General features: G+C 44.4%; 1 protein-coding gene across 2 annotated transcripts in view; it reads right to left on the reverse strand.

The window, feature by feature from the left end:
* PRAG1 (PEAK1 related, kinase-activating pseudokinase 1) overlaps positions 1-16,672 on the reverse strand; it is a 45,593-nt gene that overhangs the window by 3,065 nt on the left and 25,856 nt on the right. For both annotated transcript variants that reach the window (XM_074353330.1, XM_074353329.1), the window contains exons 4-5: positions 14,356-14,513; positions 3,876-4,612 (exon numbers count right to left, since the gene is read on the reverse strand). In XM_074353330.1, coding sequence (XP_074209431.1) covers positions 3,876-4,612; positions 14,356-14,513 — 895 coding nt within the window. The remainder of the gene's footprint in view (positions 1-3,875; positions 4,613-14,355; positions 14,514-16,672) is intronic.

Consider the following 16,672-nt stretch of genomic DNA (forward strand, 5'->3'; position numbering starts at 1 on the left):
ACACACTTTTCCTCTAAGAGTGAGTCATAGCAGCTGAAGAAGAAAAAAAAAGAAAACCAGAAAGCTCTCCAGGGAATAGGAAATCCAAAGGGCCCAAAGGCTCCCTCTGAACTGAAGGTGGGAATAAACACGTGAATGATCTCAAACTCTTCTGGGGAATTCCCATAGTCTCTTTCTTGACTCTTCTATATCTTCCACTTGCACTACTGACAGCGCCAGCTGCCTGAGGATGCTGAGCAATGTGAATCTGCATCTGATGGCCACACAACTTGAGTCTTGAGCTAGACATAATGGCCTGTTAGGCCTCGATTTCCCTCTAATTACTGAAAGGGACTGACGGTGGTCCGTGGGCACCCCCTCTCAAAAGATGATGCAACCCCAGCCGTGCTTTATAGAAAGGTAAGGATCAGTGTGTAATCCTGAGAAGAAAGGCATCTCGCCTTCACCTATATAATATCATCCCGCAAACAACCTCAAAATAACCCTTCGGGCTGCTGCGTGGCTGCATTCAAATGCTTAGAGCAGTGTTTACAAAGTGCCACAATGCTTACAGGTGATGTTTTTAGAAGTTCTATTGCAAGCACCTTTTCAAAGAGATTTATTTACACTGCAGCTTTACAAACCTTCTCAGCCTGAAACCTGGCATAAAAGAGTTCAGCCTCTGAGGAAACTTTTTAAAAGATAATTGGTGGGCTGGGAGGGTTGCACATTAATTTAGTGACCGCTCTACTAGAGAAGTAGAACAGAAATAAAAGGGAAGTACATTTTCTCCCGGACCTTGCTTTCTATGACACTAACAAAAACGATTTCAGGATACACATGTAAAGAGTATTGCTAGAGGCTCTTTCTTATCTTAGTCCATCCAGCTGTATTCGGTTTTTAAATGACAGTCTTTTGGAACACTAGGAAATTTGGAGGGGTCCTCAAAAATGGTCTTGCATGTGAATACTGACCACTGTGTGTGGACCTGTCTGATGTGCCATCCCATAGAAACTGACATTGTCACTCGCCTCCAGTGAAGACGTCTCACCCTCCTGATCTCTTCCGCCATACCTACTCAAAAATTTTTGTGTTGTAAATCTCACTGAACAACCTCATGAGATACATGTTACTACAGAGGAGGAAACTGAGGCTTCAAGACATTAAATTATTTGCCCAAGATTATACAACTGAGAAGTGTTCTGGAGGTGAAAAGTATGGGCTTTGGAGTGAAAGGGCCTGACTTTAAACATGAACTAGCAAACATTGGCAAGTTACCATTAATTCATTATTTGCGGTGGTTATGTTCTATTAAGTAGCCACTAACACTAAATGCGTGAAGACTGAACCATTGCTCCTGGAGAAATACCGTGTGAAGTACTTACAAGCCTCTGGTCACAAGATGCTCACCAACTGGACAATATATTACTTTGTTTTATGTGTGTTTCTGTTTAAAGACGCATTATTCATGGATATTGTTGATTCACTAACAATGACTCACGGCCAAGAGTGTTCTAACTCAAGCCTAAACAAAGCTTATCTAACACCCTCTCAAAGGTGCTTCACAGCCTTCCTGACTTTAGGAATACGAGACAGGACGTCAGCGTGGACATTTTAAACCGTGAAATCACCAACAAAAAGCACAAAAATGTGAAGATGAGGCACTAAATAGACACAAAAAGGACACTGGCTTACAGCATGAGAGCTGACACAAGGCAGAAGGCCCCCTTGTTCTACCTCAGCTGGGGGTTTGTATGTTGGGTGACTCAGACCCCCCAACTCTGTGCAAGTCCAGGAGTGAACACAAAAGCACCCTAGTAATGATGTGGGGTTATTAATAAATTTCAGCATCAAATTCACAAATTCAGAATCCATGATTACTGAGGATCAGCTGTATTTATAATCAAAGTCTGTTTTCTCCTCTGTATATTAGAGGCAGTGTTGCTCCTCACAGGGTCTTTGGGAGCATTAAAGGACACAATGCCTGGCCCCATTGAGCACTTGGTGGGAAAGGTTGCTATGGTGACTACCCTTCCTGATCTGTCTGTAGCCAGGCTGTAGTGCCCAGCAATCCAGAGCGGACTGGCAGGTGACTACACAAACCTAGAGGATGCATCTGCAGGGGTCGGGGGTTGGGGGGCCTGGGCCCAGCAAACACTCCTCCCTCTGAGTTCCAGACAGTTTGCACAGAGATGTAAAGGAAGGAACAGAGTAAAGGATGCATTTCAGAATCAGTGAGCTGGTCCTCCAGCAAGACCTGCAGCTTCCTCACTGCCCCAAACCAGAGACAGAGCGCATGTGAAGCAGGGAAGCCCTGAAACAACCCCCCCACCCCCGCAGGATCATTCTACAGTGTTAAATTGGGGGTGGGGGTGGGGAATAAGGAGACTTCTCTTCCATCCCATCTCCTCTAACCCGCCTCAAGTTCATTTTCAGGGGGTTCTGTGCTGGGGTTTTGGGTCAGGACCTTCATACAAACCTTTGGTTCAGCTCAAATTTCAAACGTTTCGCAGAGCCAAGTCTCACTTTAAACCTTGGTGCCATGGCCTGATTCGTGGTTGAAAATCTGGGCTAAGTCACATCTGTTAAATAAAAAAGGCCCAGCTGGCTTAACATAGGTGCCTAATTACCAAGCTGGAGTTCTGGCTGACTGAGGCATGAAACAGCTTCGAAAACACGCACAGCTATGGATTTTTTTTCCACTCCATACTCGTGGAGTAGGGCTACATGAGCTGGCTTCTTGCCTCGCTGCTCCAGGGCGCTGAGCCCACAAACGGAGGGACTGCGTCAGCCAGAGCAGGTGTGAGCCTGCTTTTGTTAAAGGGGACCCGCACCCAAGCCTCCTGCTTCCCAGGCACGGATGAAATGACTCAGCGACAGACAGGCCACACGGGAAGGTGCCCCACTCCCCCTCCTGCGGATTCAGCAGATTCAGACAACTGTATTCCGTCTAGAACCATCACTAATGAAGTGGAACAGCTGCTCGTGCAGAAGGATGCTCCAAGCCCAGCCTCCCCATCAGGAGGACAGGCACATTTGCAAATTGATATTATTGTTCCCTAGACTCTGAATACTTGAAGCTCTTCTCCAAATATTCTTCTCACACATTACAGAGATAGTCCCTGAGATGCCAAGGTTCCAGCAAAATCAAACAGGAGACCCCTGGGACTCTTTTCTTTATAGCACCAAGGTCTATCCACTGGTTTCCTTTTTCTTAACTGACAGGACGGTAACACAGGCTTTGGAGACAAGATAAAGCAGAGTTCAAGTCCATCTCAGGCACCAGCTGGCTGTGGGCAGATTACTTAATCATTCTGAGCCTCAGATTCCTCACCTGTAAAACCTACCTACCCTGTGAGGACTCAAGGTCATGCAGCTGATACACCCATTCAAGAGTCGAGTTGTATAGTAACTGCTCAATCAATGCTATTACCTTATTGTTCAAGGTGATGCCTGGGTCTAACTCTCCTTCCAACTCTGTTTTAAGAATAGTATCTTAATTCTCTATTTCTCTTATTAGATTATAAGCTCCATAGCAACCACATGTTCACCTCTAGATACTCAGATCTATACAAAATACCCAGCTCATAGTAGGTACTCAGGAGAAACCTGCTGAATAAACGAATGACTTCTCTGTTACATTAAAAGGCCATTGTCTTCTTAATCCAACTCAATCACATGGGTTCATTCCTGAAAGCACAGAATGATCTTCTATTTATAGTACGAATCACACTGCACCATGTCCTGGGTCAGGTAGGGAGTGAAATCACTGAGCATCCTAGGAAACTAGCCTCCTTCTGGAACTGGCAGAGGGGAAATGGCTTCTCAAGCCACATTAATGCCCCAGCCAGGACCGGCTGGTCACGCTGTGGAATGGAAGTGGGGGTGGTACCTACTTTCACAGCGTAGGTGCTGCCGGGGTCCTCGGAGCAGGTGGCACAGTAATAAATGGCGTCCCCCGAGTCACAGCAGGGCTTGTTACAGGTCAGCTTGAAAAGGGACCAGTTATTCTCGCTGAAGTGCAGCTCCTTTTTCTGGCCGCCCATGAAGAGGTCCTCACACTTGGCCACAAGGCGGACCAGGGACTGGGCATAGAGCCCTCCCAGCTTGGCGTAGGTGCCCTCCTTGCTGCTGATGCTGCCTAGGAGGCTGTGCAGCTGGAGCTGGGTGCTGCCCGTGGAGGCCTGGCTGGACACACTCAGCTGGGATGATGAGGCAGAGGAGACCCCTTTGCCCTGGAGGCTTTTGCTGCCGGCCAGCCCTGGTGCCAGGCCCCAGTGGCCATTGCCTTTGAAAGTTTTCTCCAGAGGCTCAGAAGTGGAGATGTGATGGTGGCGGTTGCCGGGGCCCGAGGAGTGGCTGAAGTGGGACTCTTCGTGGACACAGACGTTAGTTTCCGAGTGGCTGAGGTTCAGCTTGGGACTTGCTGTTCCTGGCTGGGGGGAACCTTGGGTCCAGAAGAAGCCATCTGGCGAAGAGGCTGCCCGGCTCACTAACTTCTTCTGGGGGAGAGGTGGGGGCTGCAGGGGGCCGCTGGGGGACACATCCTCTGTAGAGCCCGAAGGGAATGGAACAGGGGCAAAGAGCTTCTTCCCGCTGTTGGTGGGCGAGTGAGTCGGCTCAGACGACGGGCCTGAAGAAGAGAAACAGAAACCATCAGGCTAGAGGCCCATGCTGCTCAGTTCCAGGGTCCTGTGGACTTTTACTTTTTTTTTTTTTTGTCAAAGCAATTTATTTTGTTTTTATCTATTTCTTGAATAGACAATATATCCATAATGAATAAAATTAAAAATGCAAAAAATGTATACAGTGCCAATGAAGTCTCCCTCCTACTCTGTCCCTGAGCACCCAGTCCCTCTTATCAGAGGAAACCCCTGCTGGCAATTTCTCATGCATCCTTCTGGAGAGCTGCCGAACAAGCAACACAGATTTCCACAACGGAAAGCAAACAGTGCCCACTGTTGGGAATATTCCTTTTCTTCACTTGCCACCATGGCTTGCAGACATTCCACTTCAAATGATGTACAGATTGATCTAATCCTTTTTAACAGCTATCCCATAATATATGCTCATAGGCACGTTATCATAATTTATTTAACAAGCTCCCTCTGGATGGACACTTAGGTTGCTTATACTATGTTGCAAACAGTGCTGTAATAACAACAACAAACTTGAACGTGTGTGGCTTGGTTGGGTGTTTTTCAAAAAGTCAGGTTTACAGAAGGTACAATTTCATTACAGTAAAATTCCCCTCTTTTAGTGAGTTTTGACAAACACCCTGGAGGTGTGGGGGGCAGGGCAGACCCACAGACATAGAAAACAGAGGAACATGATTTTATAAAAGAAGAAACAGATCTCAGGGGAAAGGGCATCCTTCCCAGGCCCCACAGTCCCAGGACTGGTGTACGTGGATACTGATGTGATTCTGGGAAAGTGCCATCACCACTTCAGGTCTCCGCAGAGCACAAAGATGTTCAGAAAAGTCACAGACAGTGAGACATAGAGCCGGTCCAGACAGTGCAAAGACTGGACTTTACTCGTTGTATCAACATATGAGATGGAGAGTTCACAATGAAACAAGATTTCAGGTAAAAAATAGGTAAGAAAAGGTAAATGAAATTGGAGACAGGAAAGGGACAACTGAAATAATTTTCATTTCCTTCATTCTAAGAACTGACTCAAAGATGCACCTACTATTTTAATAACAGCTTTTAGGAGGATTAAAAAAAATTAGCTGTACCTGTAGATTGTAAAATACATCCTATTATCCTGAAGGTTAAAATGTGAAAGAAACTCGGGTCTCAGATTCAAGGAAATAGGCAGTTGTGCACCTCATCCGGTTGACTGGGTGTCACCTAAGGGCAGGGCAAACAAGCACAGAGGCCCAGGAGCAAGTGGAGAAGGGCCCTAAAGGAAGTGAACCGTCTGTTAGCTTTGCATCACTTCACTCAGAGGCACGTGGCCTTTGTAGGGCTGCTTCTGAATAGGTAATAACCTTCTATGCCTGAGTCCCTCTCTGCTTTCTCCTGTCCCCTGAGCCAAAGAGGGGACACGATGGGCTGGCACCAAGCCTCTCACATCAACTTGGGGTCTCCGTACTTGGGACGCTCCACGGGCAGGAGAAAGTGAGGTGGATGACCACATGCTCAGGCACTGACATCCGTGCCCAGCCCTACTGATTGGGGGCAGCATCAACGAATGACAGGAGGAGCCTCCCGCCCAGTACCAGCCCCAGTGCAAAGCCCCCAAGAGGACGGAGTTGGTACACACAGTTCATTGAATACAGGATCTGGGTGCAAAGAGATGCCTGGTGCCACAGAGCAGGGCCATGGGGCCACCATCTCAGCAGACCCCGAAGGAGGCCCGATGTTTCTCCTGGTCCTGGTCTCCAGGAGGCGATCACTCTGGCTTCCCAGTGGTTTATCAAGATCATAACAAGTTTTCCTTCCCAACTACCCACACTGCTAGTGACAGGCGGACTGCCCGCCAGCAGGGCTGAATGAGTGATTTCTATCCTTTCCAGGAGGCCCAGGTTAATTATAAGCCAAGCAGCGGTGGCACAGTCGGGACCAGTCAGCTTTACACGCCTGTGTCTCTCCCCTCGATTGTAGGAATGGAGACATGAAAGAAACAGCCAGCGGAGGAGGGGAGATCTGGACTGCAGCTGAACTCAGCAGGCTCTGAAACCCTGGAGTCCATGGGTGCCCCCAGCCCAAGCTCCCCAGGGCTCAGTTAGCAATGTGGACAGATGAAGCCTAGGGCAGCTGGGACAGTTCCTCTCCCATTCCCTCTAGCAGCAGAGGCTGAGAGAGGACGAGGAGGATCACCCCCTAGCTCTGAGGCTAGCAAAGAGAGAAGAGAGACCCCTTGTGTATGGGGCCCTCGAAGAACACAGCCTCAGCCACCAAACACCCAGGTGAGGAGCAAGAGGGCAGTGGGATGGAAACATGTCAAGTTCCTGGACTTTCTGCATTCTGGACCGCAGAAGCCCACCACCATCGTGGTGTCAGATTCTTTATTTGTTATCAACACACAGAAGATAAGGATGGGGGAGGGAGGGAGTGTGATCAGAATCCTGGCCAAGGCTTTCATCGGCGCCTCCAGCGACAGGGACAGCCTATGGTCAGGACTCCTGGTCCCCCCACCAACCGGCCAGGGGGGTTTGTGACAAATCAGTGTCTTGGCTGGCCCCCTCTTTAAGCCTCGTGCTTATTCCCACCCCTTGACTGGCTGGCCTTCCTGCACGGCTCTCTTTGACACTTCTGACGTGACCCTTTCCGCTCCTACTCTGATCTGAGGGTGTACAGCGGGATGAAACCTGAACATAAGCTGTCAGTCTTACCTGGCAGAGTTTCCTCAAGTGGAAACTGATTGGTCTGCAGCCCCACGCAGGCCCCTTCCAGCACTAATAGTCTATCATTTCAGCCTCTCTCTCCATTGTCTCCTTATGTGCATGTGGTCTCAAAGCTGCCCCTGAAATAAAATACCTCTAGGCTGATGGTTATCTTGCTGCCACCATTCCTTTATCTCTAGTTCCCACAAGCTGCCGCTGGAAAACTTTTCAATCTATAAGGAGCAGGAATCCTTACAAAAAAAAAAATAATCAGTAACACTTCTTATTCCCTGGATTACCAAAGGGAGCCAAGAGGTTCTGCTTTAGCACAAAAAAACTACTTTTTGTGTTCAGGCAGTTGGAAGGAAGTGATTTTCTCCCTTGCCCTGTGTGTGTTCTAGTCCTTTCTTGTGGGAACTGTGTGAGTCAGTGGCTTTGATGAGCTCTGTATCCCATAACCACTTAGGTAAGTCAGGCCAGGAGCACTGCGTATTAGAAGGAAGGGTGGTTTCAAGGACAAGCGTGTGGGCAGGTCCATTTTTCTTTATTTCTTAGATGCTGTGTGTTTGTCACTCAATGGTCACTGCCTAAAGCACATAGTAATCAGAGGATGGCAGTAAGGACACTCCCAGCCACGCACTTCCCCAGCAGGTATAAAGGACTTTAGTTACACAGACATCATCCTGAAAGTGAGGCTCACTTGAAATGTGCACTGTCCCATGTAACTGGACATTACAAATGCATATTGTGATTTTTGCATTTCAAAAAGTTGCCTAGTTTGGTAACAGGCACACCACCTTCTGACCTGAGGCATTCTTAAATCCACAGCTGGTGAGACGACCATAATTCACTCTGATCACCCACAGGCACCCCAAGACTGCATAGCATCTCAGCTGTTAATGGTCTTAGGGCTACTCAAAAATAGGTGTCTACATGTGGCCCTTCTCAATGAAACTGATTTCTCCAGCAAGAGATAAGCAGTAGCTGTCTTCTGTGGGATCAGAGAACACCCCTGAAGCCCGTACTGGTTGCATCATTTTCCTGACTCTTGTGTGGGGCACCTCCTTACCAGCAGCTAGATTCTTACTGTTTGCAGCAGCTGCTACCTTCTGCATTTAGAAGAGCCAGAAAGAGGAGGGAACAAATATGTCTTGACACCTAAAATACTTTCAAATTTCACAGGCAAACCACTGGTTCAGAAAAACACGCCTAAAAAAATCCTGAAAAACTCTGGCCAACAGCCCAAATTCTCAAGGCTCAGATCCAATGGCACATGGAATATATCAAATATATTCTGGTTTTATGCTGGTGTTAGATCACCCTGTTTCCAAATTCTGGGTTACAATTAAAGGTATAAAAAGGGTGAGAATGGAAAATACTTTTCTGGGAAGTCTGCCTACATCATAGTTACAGCATTGGTAGGTTTTTAAATGACATAGCGTACTAACTGGGCCAGAGAGCTACGAAATCCATTTCCTAAATTTTCCTTTCAATTTCCAATTCTGCACATAGATCCCGCAGCCGGCAATGGAGTAGAACATCTCTGCATCTCTTTGGTGTCTGTACTTCGGAGAAGAGAAAATGTTTCTAAAGGGAAACTACTCATCACAAATGGTGCACTGGGTGGGGGATCTTAAAACAACCAAGGGGAAGGGATCCTAGTTTGGTGCCATTATATTTAGAAAGCACAGAAAGAGGAATCAGGATTTCAGCAGTCAGGAAAAACGGCTATGCAGATCTGCAGGCCAAAAGTTCAAACCTAGCAATGTGAGGTTTTCTTTATTATAGAGTCCTTTCTTCTGGCTGGGCTTTAATAGGTACTTTCATTGTTCCTTACAGCCAAAATGAGAGCTGGGCTTCAGGAGGAAGTGGTCAGTTCAGTTTTGAACTGTATAAAAGAGCCATGTGGCTCCCTCAGTGCCTGGCTCTGCCTTCTAACAGCAGTTGGTGTGGAGCAAGTGTGGAGACAAAGGGCAAGGTCCCAGTTAAGAGTCCCTCAGCTCCAAACTTCAGTTTTGGTGTCTGACTGTTCTCCAACTTAAAGCAAGGGAAAGCAAATGGAAGTTTCTTTTGTTCGAAACAGTTAGTGTTCTATGGATTGTTTTCTAAAATGAGGACAAGTGATTGTCTGGCTGGAAATGGCTGTATAGATTCATCCACTCATTCACTCAGTATTTCCTGAGCATCCACTAAATGCAAAGTATAGGGAACAAAGCAGATGGAGAAAACCTCGCTCACACCCCGTGGCCTGGTTCTACCCCTTCATGTTAAAGGTCAGAAGTCTAAAGCCGTCTGTGGAGGCACCTTGCTAGCGTCACACAGGAAGTGGCAGTCTTTCAGGTTTCGGCCAAACCCCACTTCCCACCTCCAGGAGACGTGAAGGGTGGGGATGGAGGGGATGTTCTAGCCTCAGAGAGTAATTTTTTCCTCCAAAGGAAAACTGCGCAGCTTCTTCTTAGGTCCCACAAGCAAAACAGGTTTAACTCTAGATGTTTAAAAAGAAAAGAAACAGGAAAGCAGCAAAGCATTCCTTCAAAAGGAACTCTTGCTTTTTCAAGAAGGTAAACGTGGTCTGCAAATGGAAGTGTACTATTAACATTTTACAACTGAATGGAAAATGTGGCATTTCTAAGGAGTCTCTCAGGACCACTTAATCATCCCAAGAAACAGCGATCAAGATGGGAAGGTGATTTACATGCAAAAAAGGAGAAGCACTGTCTCAGTCTGGAAAACAGGCTCATGGAAAATATTCTCTATCGACAGTCCACGTGTGACTCCAGAATCATGATCTTTTCCCTGTTATAACACAATCATGAAGGGGATTCTTCCAAGTTAACAGTAAAATTAAGTTAGTTCAAAGTACGTTCACATGCTATTGATGGAAGTATAAATTGACATTTTTAGAGGTCAATTTGGTAACCTCTACTTAAAATGCATATACATTTTGACATACTGATTCCAATTCTAAGAATTTATCTTACATATATATTCACCAAATTATTTCGATGTACGTCACAGGATCTTACTGAAGACTTGTAATGAAAGTAACCTAAATGTGCATTGACAAGAGAGAGATTTAACCAAATTTTCACACAATGAAAAAATATGCAGCATTAAAAAAAAAATGAAGTAGATCTAGAGGTTCTGATTTGAAAGACTTCAAGATATAGTAAATACAAAAACGTGTAGAATTGGAGTTTTTGATATTTAAAATATGGGAAAACATTTCTGGAATGATATAGAAAAAAAAAAATGTTCCAAGTGGGGATGGGAGCTTATATGAGGATATCTGAAGACTCTGACTCTTCATATCTTTCTCCATTGTTTGGATTTTTGTCATTGACTTTATCAAAGTAATAATATATACTTTAAATTCAGTTTAAAGGGAATAGTTTAAACTAAGATGAAGCTTCATTAGTGATACTGTAAGGGCTTGGACCACAGACAATCTGAAAAACGAGTATTTCTTCCTTTGGGATAAATCCTCCATCCTTCAGTAATAGACCTTCCAGAACAGAAGCACCAGCACTTGGCTTATATTCAACAAGTATCTATCAAACCGATGACTGAATGAATGTCTAGGTTTTAAGTATTTTCTTGGCATTATTATTGAGAAACACAAGCTGACTACTGTCAGGATATTTAATTAACTTTCTGTGTCTCTTGTTTGCCAGCTACAGAAACCAGAAAGCCAACACTGCCTTGGTACCTATCTTCATAGGAGTTTATAATTATATTGACTACTTAGTGAATATAGTTATTTAGACCTCTTATCTATCACTTGTGCCCACATTTTCAGCTCAACACAGCACTCATCTCCTGTACTGCAGGAACCTGGCCTCCATGATGGAACTGAATTTTAATGTTATCCTAAATCAAAAGGGCAAATGATTTTAATGCAACTATGAGGTTTGCATATTTTAAAGTAACCATTTAAAGCCCAAAAGTCTTCTAATGACCATTTGTAACGATCATTCCCCAACCCCCATCCATCCATTCAGGACAGATAACCTTTCCCTTAGCAGCATTCATGGATTTGTTGAAACACACACACTGTGTCCCTCCCCAACCAAGCATAAACCCAACAACTGCTTACATGGATTTTTCTTTTCACTAAGCTCAATGGAACTGATGTCCCCCCTGGACAAATGGAATAACAGATGTGCTGTGGGGAGTATGAAATCTGATATAAGCACAAAGAACTGGCATTAATATTGATACAAAAATATTTTGTAAACATAAAATTTAGACAAACTCATTTTTTAAATCCCACAAGGTTGTAGCTTTTAATACATTTGTTTTTCTTATAAAGTTAAAAACTTTTTTTTTATCACAAACCTGAATAGTAGACACTAATTTTCACTATTAACCCTGACGAACTTCCAAGAAGTTTACACAAACTACTATATGATATGACCTGGAATGACTCAGTCCCCAACTCACTCAGGCCAGCCTAACCCACAGATCCAAAAAGTCAGTGAAATGCATCGTTTTCATTAGTGAATTCTTACCAACAAAAATCAATGGATAGTCTAATGGTATCTTTTGATTTAATATATGAGAGAGGGGTACACTACATGCTTGAACTAACTCTACCTCTCCTATTCTGATTCTCTCTCTTAGCTTCAGCACTAAATAGTAGAAACAACAACAAAACTAAACAGTAACAAAGGCATGACAGGTAAATACTTCAGCTACCAGGTAAAAGTGAGGAAGGTTTCCCAGGATGGAAAGCCAATTGTTCAATAACAGATTGAAAGCCAGCTGCCTTGGCTAATGAGGAGAAGCTGGATGCGGGGTTTGTCACATTTCATGACCAATGGTTCCAGATATTTTCCAGATTAAGAGACATTAAAAACGAAAAAGAGAGAGAGACATAATGCCTTTGGTTTCTTGCCAGTTTCAAAGCATGGTTCTCGGTACAGAGCCATTCATAGCAGCAGCAGATAAACTGGTTTGCTATGAGGAGCCAGAGTCTGGTAAGAAGGTATAGACCTTTTTGTTGACCTAGGAATCTAAATGTTGAAGTGCATTTCCATTGAATAACTGGCTCATGATATAGAAATAACCATGAAAATGAATTCTTTAAAATTAAAGTGCAGTGGATTTATAATGTTATCTCAGTTTCAGGTGTACAAGAATCATGTATTCATTTTAATTTGAAAATGTCCTAGTTAGGTGTCACCATTCTACTCATAACCCCCTTGAGTGGCTCTATTTCCAAACTCCACAGATTGCTTTGGAGAGCTTTGTACAATCCAGCTTCCAGCCTCCCACCAACCTCATGTCCCGCTGCCCCCTCATTTGCTTCCACTGAAGTGTGTCAGGATGGTCTCACCCTTTCCCCATGTGCACTGCTAACTCTGTGCCTTTTCTCCTCTTGAACTGTTTCCCTAAACCTGCAAAGCCTTCTTCTCCCCTCTCTACCTCCTCAATTCTAACCATTCTTGAGATATGAGCTGAAGTCCCATCTCCTTGAAAAGCCTTCCCTGAACTCTCCATCAGCCTTCGCTGATTCCTCTCTCTCTGGAAGCTTTTATAGGCCCTCTTGTTTTGCACAGATCAATTTCCCAGCTTAGCCCATCCACCCATGTGTCATGCATTTTAATCTTACCCTTCTGGCTAGAACTTAAGAGCCCTGAGAGCTCTTATTTGCTGGTCTGAGAAGCAAAGTGCTGGGGCAATGAAGCTGAGTTCTCACCAACAGCAGCTGGCCTGTGGCGGATGGAAGACCCCTCCCCCAGAACTGGTCACAATCGCAAAAGAGCAGGTCAGGGCTCACCAGCACAGAGACTAATTGGTTCTCTAATTGCCCGGCTCAGCCCTCCATGGAATAATCTACCTTGCAGATTTTTTGCACAATAGAATGGGAAAAGGAAAAAGACAGGAGCCCAGGAAAATCTACAGAGAAAGTCCTCTTTTGCCATATCCCACTCAGTCAAGGCTAAGATATTTCCTGTTTTTAAGTCAGATCCATCAGAAGTTTCCCATCAGAACAAACCACAGGCTGACTTATAACATATGCTTTTGTCTTAGGGGAACTAATCTTTTAGATAGAAAAATGTTGGTGACAGTAAATTCACAATGGAAACTTCTACTCCAAAAATGCCTACTGAAAAGAAATACTTCCTAAGGACTGAGAAAGGTTGTCATGCCAGCACACGTCCAAACCTAACACGCTAAAGCAAGTCGATGAGAAACGCAGGAGAGGACACACACACAAAGAATGTTAAAGGGTGCAGGTTTACACATCGTGACTACAGAAAAACAAGAGCTTCTTTTGGGAAATACAGTCGCCCCTCTTATCTGAGGGGGACTGGTTCCAGGACCCTCCTCGGATATCAAAATCTGAGGATGGTCAGGCCTGATATAAAATGGAGAACAGTCGGCCTTTGGTATCTGGGGGTTCTGCATCCGCGGATTTAACTGACAGTGGTTGGAAATTTTTTTGAATCTGCGAATGTGGAACCCGCGGATGTGGAGGGCCAACTGTACACGCAATCAGAACATACCCACATTTGATACCTTAGACCTTAATCCAGAAAGTGGGATCGATAGTAGTCTAATGAGGCCTCCGTGCTTGAATTTAACAAACATTTATGTAAACAACTGCTGTGTGTCCTCACGCATGAACACATGGGAAAGAATGAGAGAGATGGAGGAGGGGGAAGGGGAACTTGTGGTTGGCATGCACCCAATCCCCTGTGAACTAATCCCGAGGGCAGAAATGGAAAGCAGACCTTTACATAGATGGCTCATTGCTCAAGGAATCAGGAGTCTTTCAACTTCAGCCTCCTCCCACCTTGTTGCCATGTGGATGCACATGTGTGTGACTGGACAGGGCCATACCGGGATGAGGCACCTTGTCATAAACCCAACAGGGAATAAATGTCAACTGCTCCTCAGAGGAGCCTATTTCATGGGGAAACTGGGACCAAGACAGTAGGCCTAGCTCAGCCCTTCTAAATCTAGGCAGTTAACCCGGGCCTGACCTTCCTGACTCTGGAGACTCTAAGCCTCTCTGTCATGGTCAAGTCTATTACCTCCATCACTGCAGGTCCTGGAGTCGGAGGCCAGGCTGTCTGTGGAGCCTGTGGTGAAGCCGACGTGGACACCCCGGAAGGAGGGGCTGAGGCTCTCGGCGGAGCCCTGGCTCACCTTCTCCAAATCAGAGCTGCTCTTGTTCATTTTTAAAAGGTGCCTGGAAAAATGCAGAAACAAATAATAAAAGTAATTAATCTGGTTTCTATTCAAAAAATGGATTATGACCCTACCATGCTCTTAAAGCCTGACCAGTGCCGACAAGTTTTGAAAAAATGATTTGGGAAAGAGAGAAGAATATGGGCTCTTCTGAAACCTTATGCACAAGAATGGCAGGCAATTTCTCCAGTGAGGTTAAGGAGAAGTGAGTCTATAAAATTTAGAAAAGCATTGAAATCATGATGTAGACGGAACTGCCTTCATATTCTGGCCGACCTGCCAAAACATTTACATCATCTATTATATCCTGTGTAACATCTCTACGAAGAAAAATTGAACAGTATTGTACAAGCCAATGTATAGAACTATACAGAGATTGGATAGGCTTTGCCAAGATCACAGGACAAGGGAACTGCACAATTAGACCAAAACCATGGAATTTCTCTTGTGCCTAGTACTGTCTTGATATAGCTTCAGAGGGTCCACCTTGTTCCTTGGAATTAAGGAAAATTTTATTTCAATTTTAACCAGACTCCCAGTGCAATGCTGAGATGAACCATGTTAACATAACCCTTATTCCAGAGCCATAGAATGAAGCTGCCCTCAGGCTGTCTATGAAATCTTTGGTTCTATCTCTAAGAAAGCTGGACCGGCGCATCAGGGACAGGAATACCAAGTTCAAGAAAAAAGAACTCGTCTTGGAGAAAACAGTTTCATTATTAAGTAGAGGGTTTAGCTTATTGATTTCTCTTTCCCTCTTTCTAAGGAGTACATGAATATTCACTCTGACCTGACATTTTCCCTACACAGTGGGACAGACCATAATCAATCCAGCCCCTTCCCTGTTGGTGGTAACCCAGATTTGTCTGAACTTATATTTCCTGATGACATTCCTGCTCCCACCACCGCAGATCTATATCTCAATATTTGCTGTAGGAAATACACAATACAGTATTGATTTAGCATCAGAACTGCTTTATTTAATGCATATGACCTTACAGCCAAGAATGTATCGATTATTCTTTGTGTTCAACATTGCTCAGCCCAGTTTTGCTCCTCACGGTCATTGGAATCCCTTGTTCACCAATAGAAAAGTTTAGAGAAAGTTTGTCTGCTCTCATGAAAAGTGCTGTTTAGAAACACGTCTCTCTCCCCACCTCCAGCCCTTAGAATCACATTAAAACATGTTATAAGCTGTTACAACTAAGTGTGACAGTGATGACAATATTACAACTAATAGTATTCTTTATATTTCAACGTCACTGCAGGGACCTTGGGAATATCAAATGTTCAGGAAGTGTTACGGCAGTAGATTATCTTTATTCTCTGGCAAAATATAATCATATAAAGTTTCATAACATATTTTTATCCTCATCAGATCCATCAATAATGGCTTTCTCAGATGAAGCCAAGGTATGAAGTTGTGAAGAACAAGTCCTCAGTCTAGAAGAAAAAAGTCAAATCTAAGGCAGTCCAACTAATCTGTTCTCTCCAAAGTGGTCTCGGGAGTCTCCTGGTGTTCAGGCTCAGAAGCTTCTCCCAGGCTCTGCAATGGGAGAAAGTCCAGCACCATAGCTGCTGATCGGCACAGAAAAACACTGGATGAAATTTATGTAAACAGATTAAACTAAGAAATACATTAAGTGTGTGTATGTGTGAGTATATACAGACACACATACAGACACACACGTAGTTCTTTAGTATAACAGTGAAGCATTAAAAGAAAGAGAAATTCTCAAGTGTCAGCTGCAAAGAGGGAACCGTGATATTCAAATGACTCCTAGTGAATGAACGGCTAGGTCAATTTAGTGAGTCAAGGTAGTTTACTGACTAGCAGTTTATTTTAACAGTACAGAACAGACCAGGAAAAAAATGAAAATAAGAGTAATGATTTCTGAAACTTTGTCATGTGAAACTTTTATTTCAGGTGTGTCTATGTGTGTGTGTGTTGATTACAATATCAAATATATTTCTTTTGTGGGTCCTGGTTTAAAAAAAGGGTTAAAAATCATTACTCTAGAATAGGGATAGACAAGCCTCTCCTTGAAGGGCCAGATCACAAATATTTTAGGTTCATGGATCACGTAGTCCCTACTGCAACTATCAACTCTGCTGTTGTAGCAGGAAAGCAGTCACAGACTGTATGTAAACGAACGGGCA

Source organism: Camelus bactrianus, chromosome 26 (assembly GCF_048773025.1).
Source record: "Camelus bactrianus isolate YW-2024 breed Bactrian camel chromosome 26, ASM4877302v1, whole genome shotgun sequence".
In the NCBI taxonomy this organism is placed as follows: Eukaryota; Metazoa; Chordata; class Mammalia; order Artiodactyla; family Camelidae; genus Camelus; species Camelus bactrianus.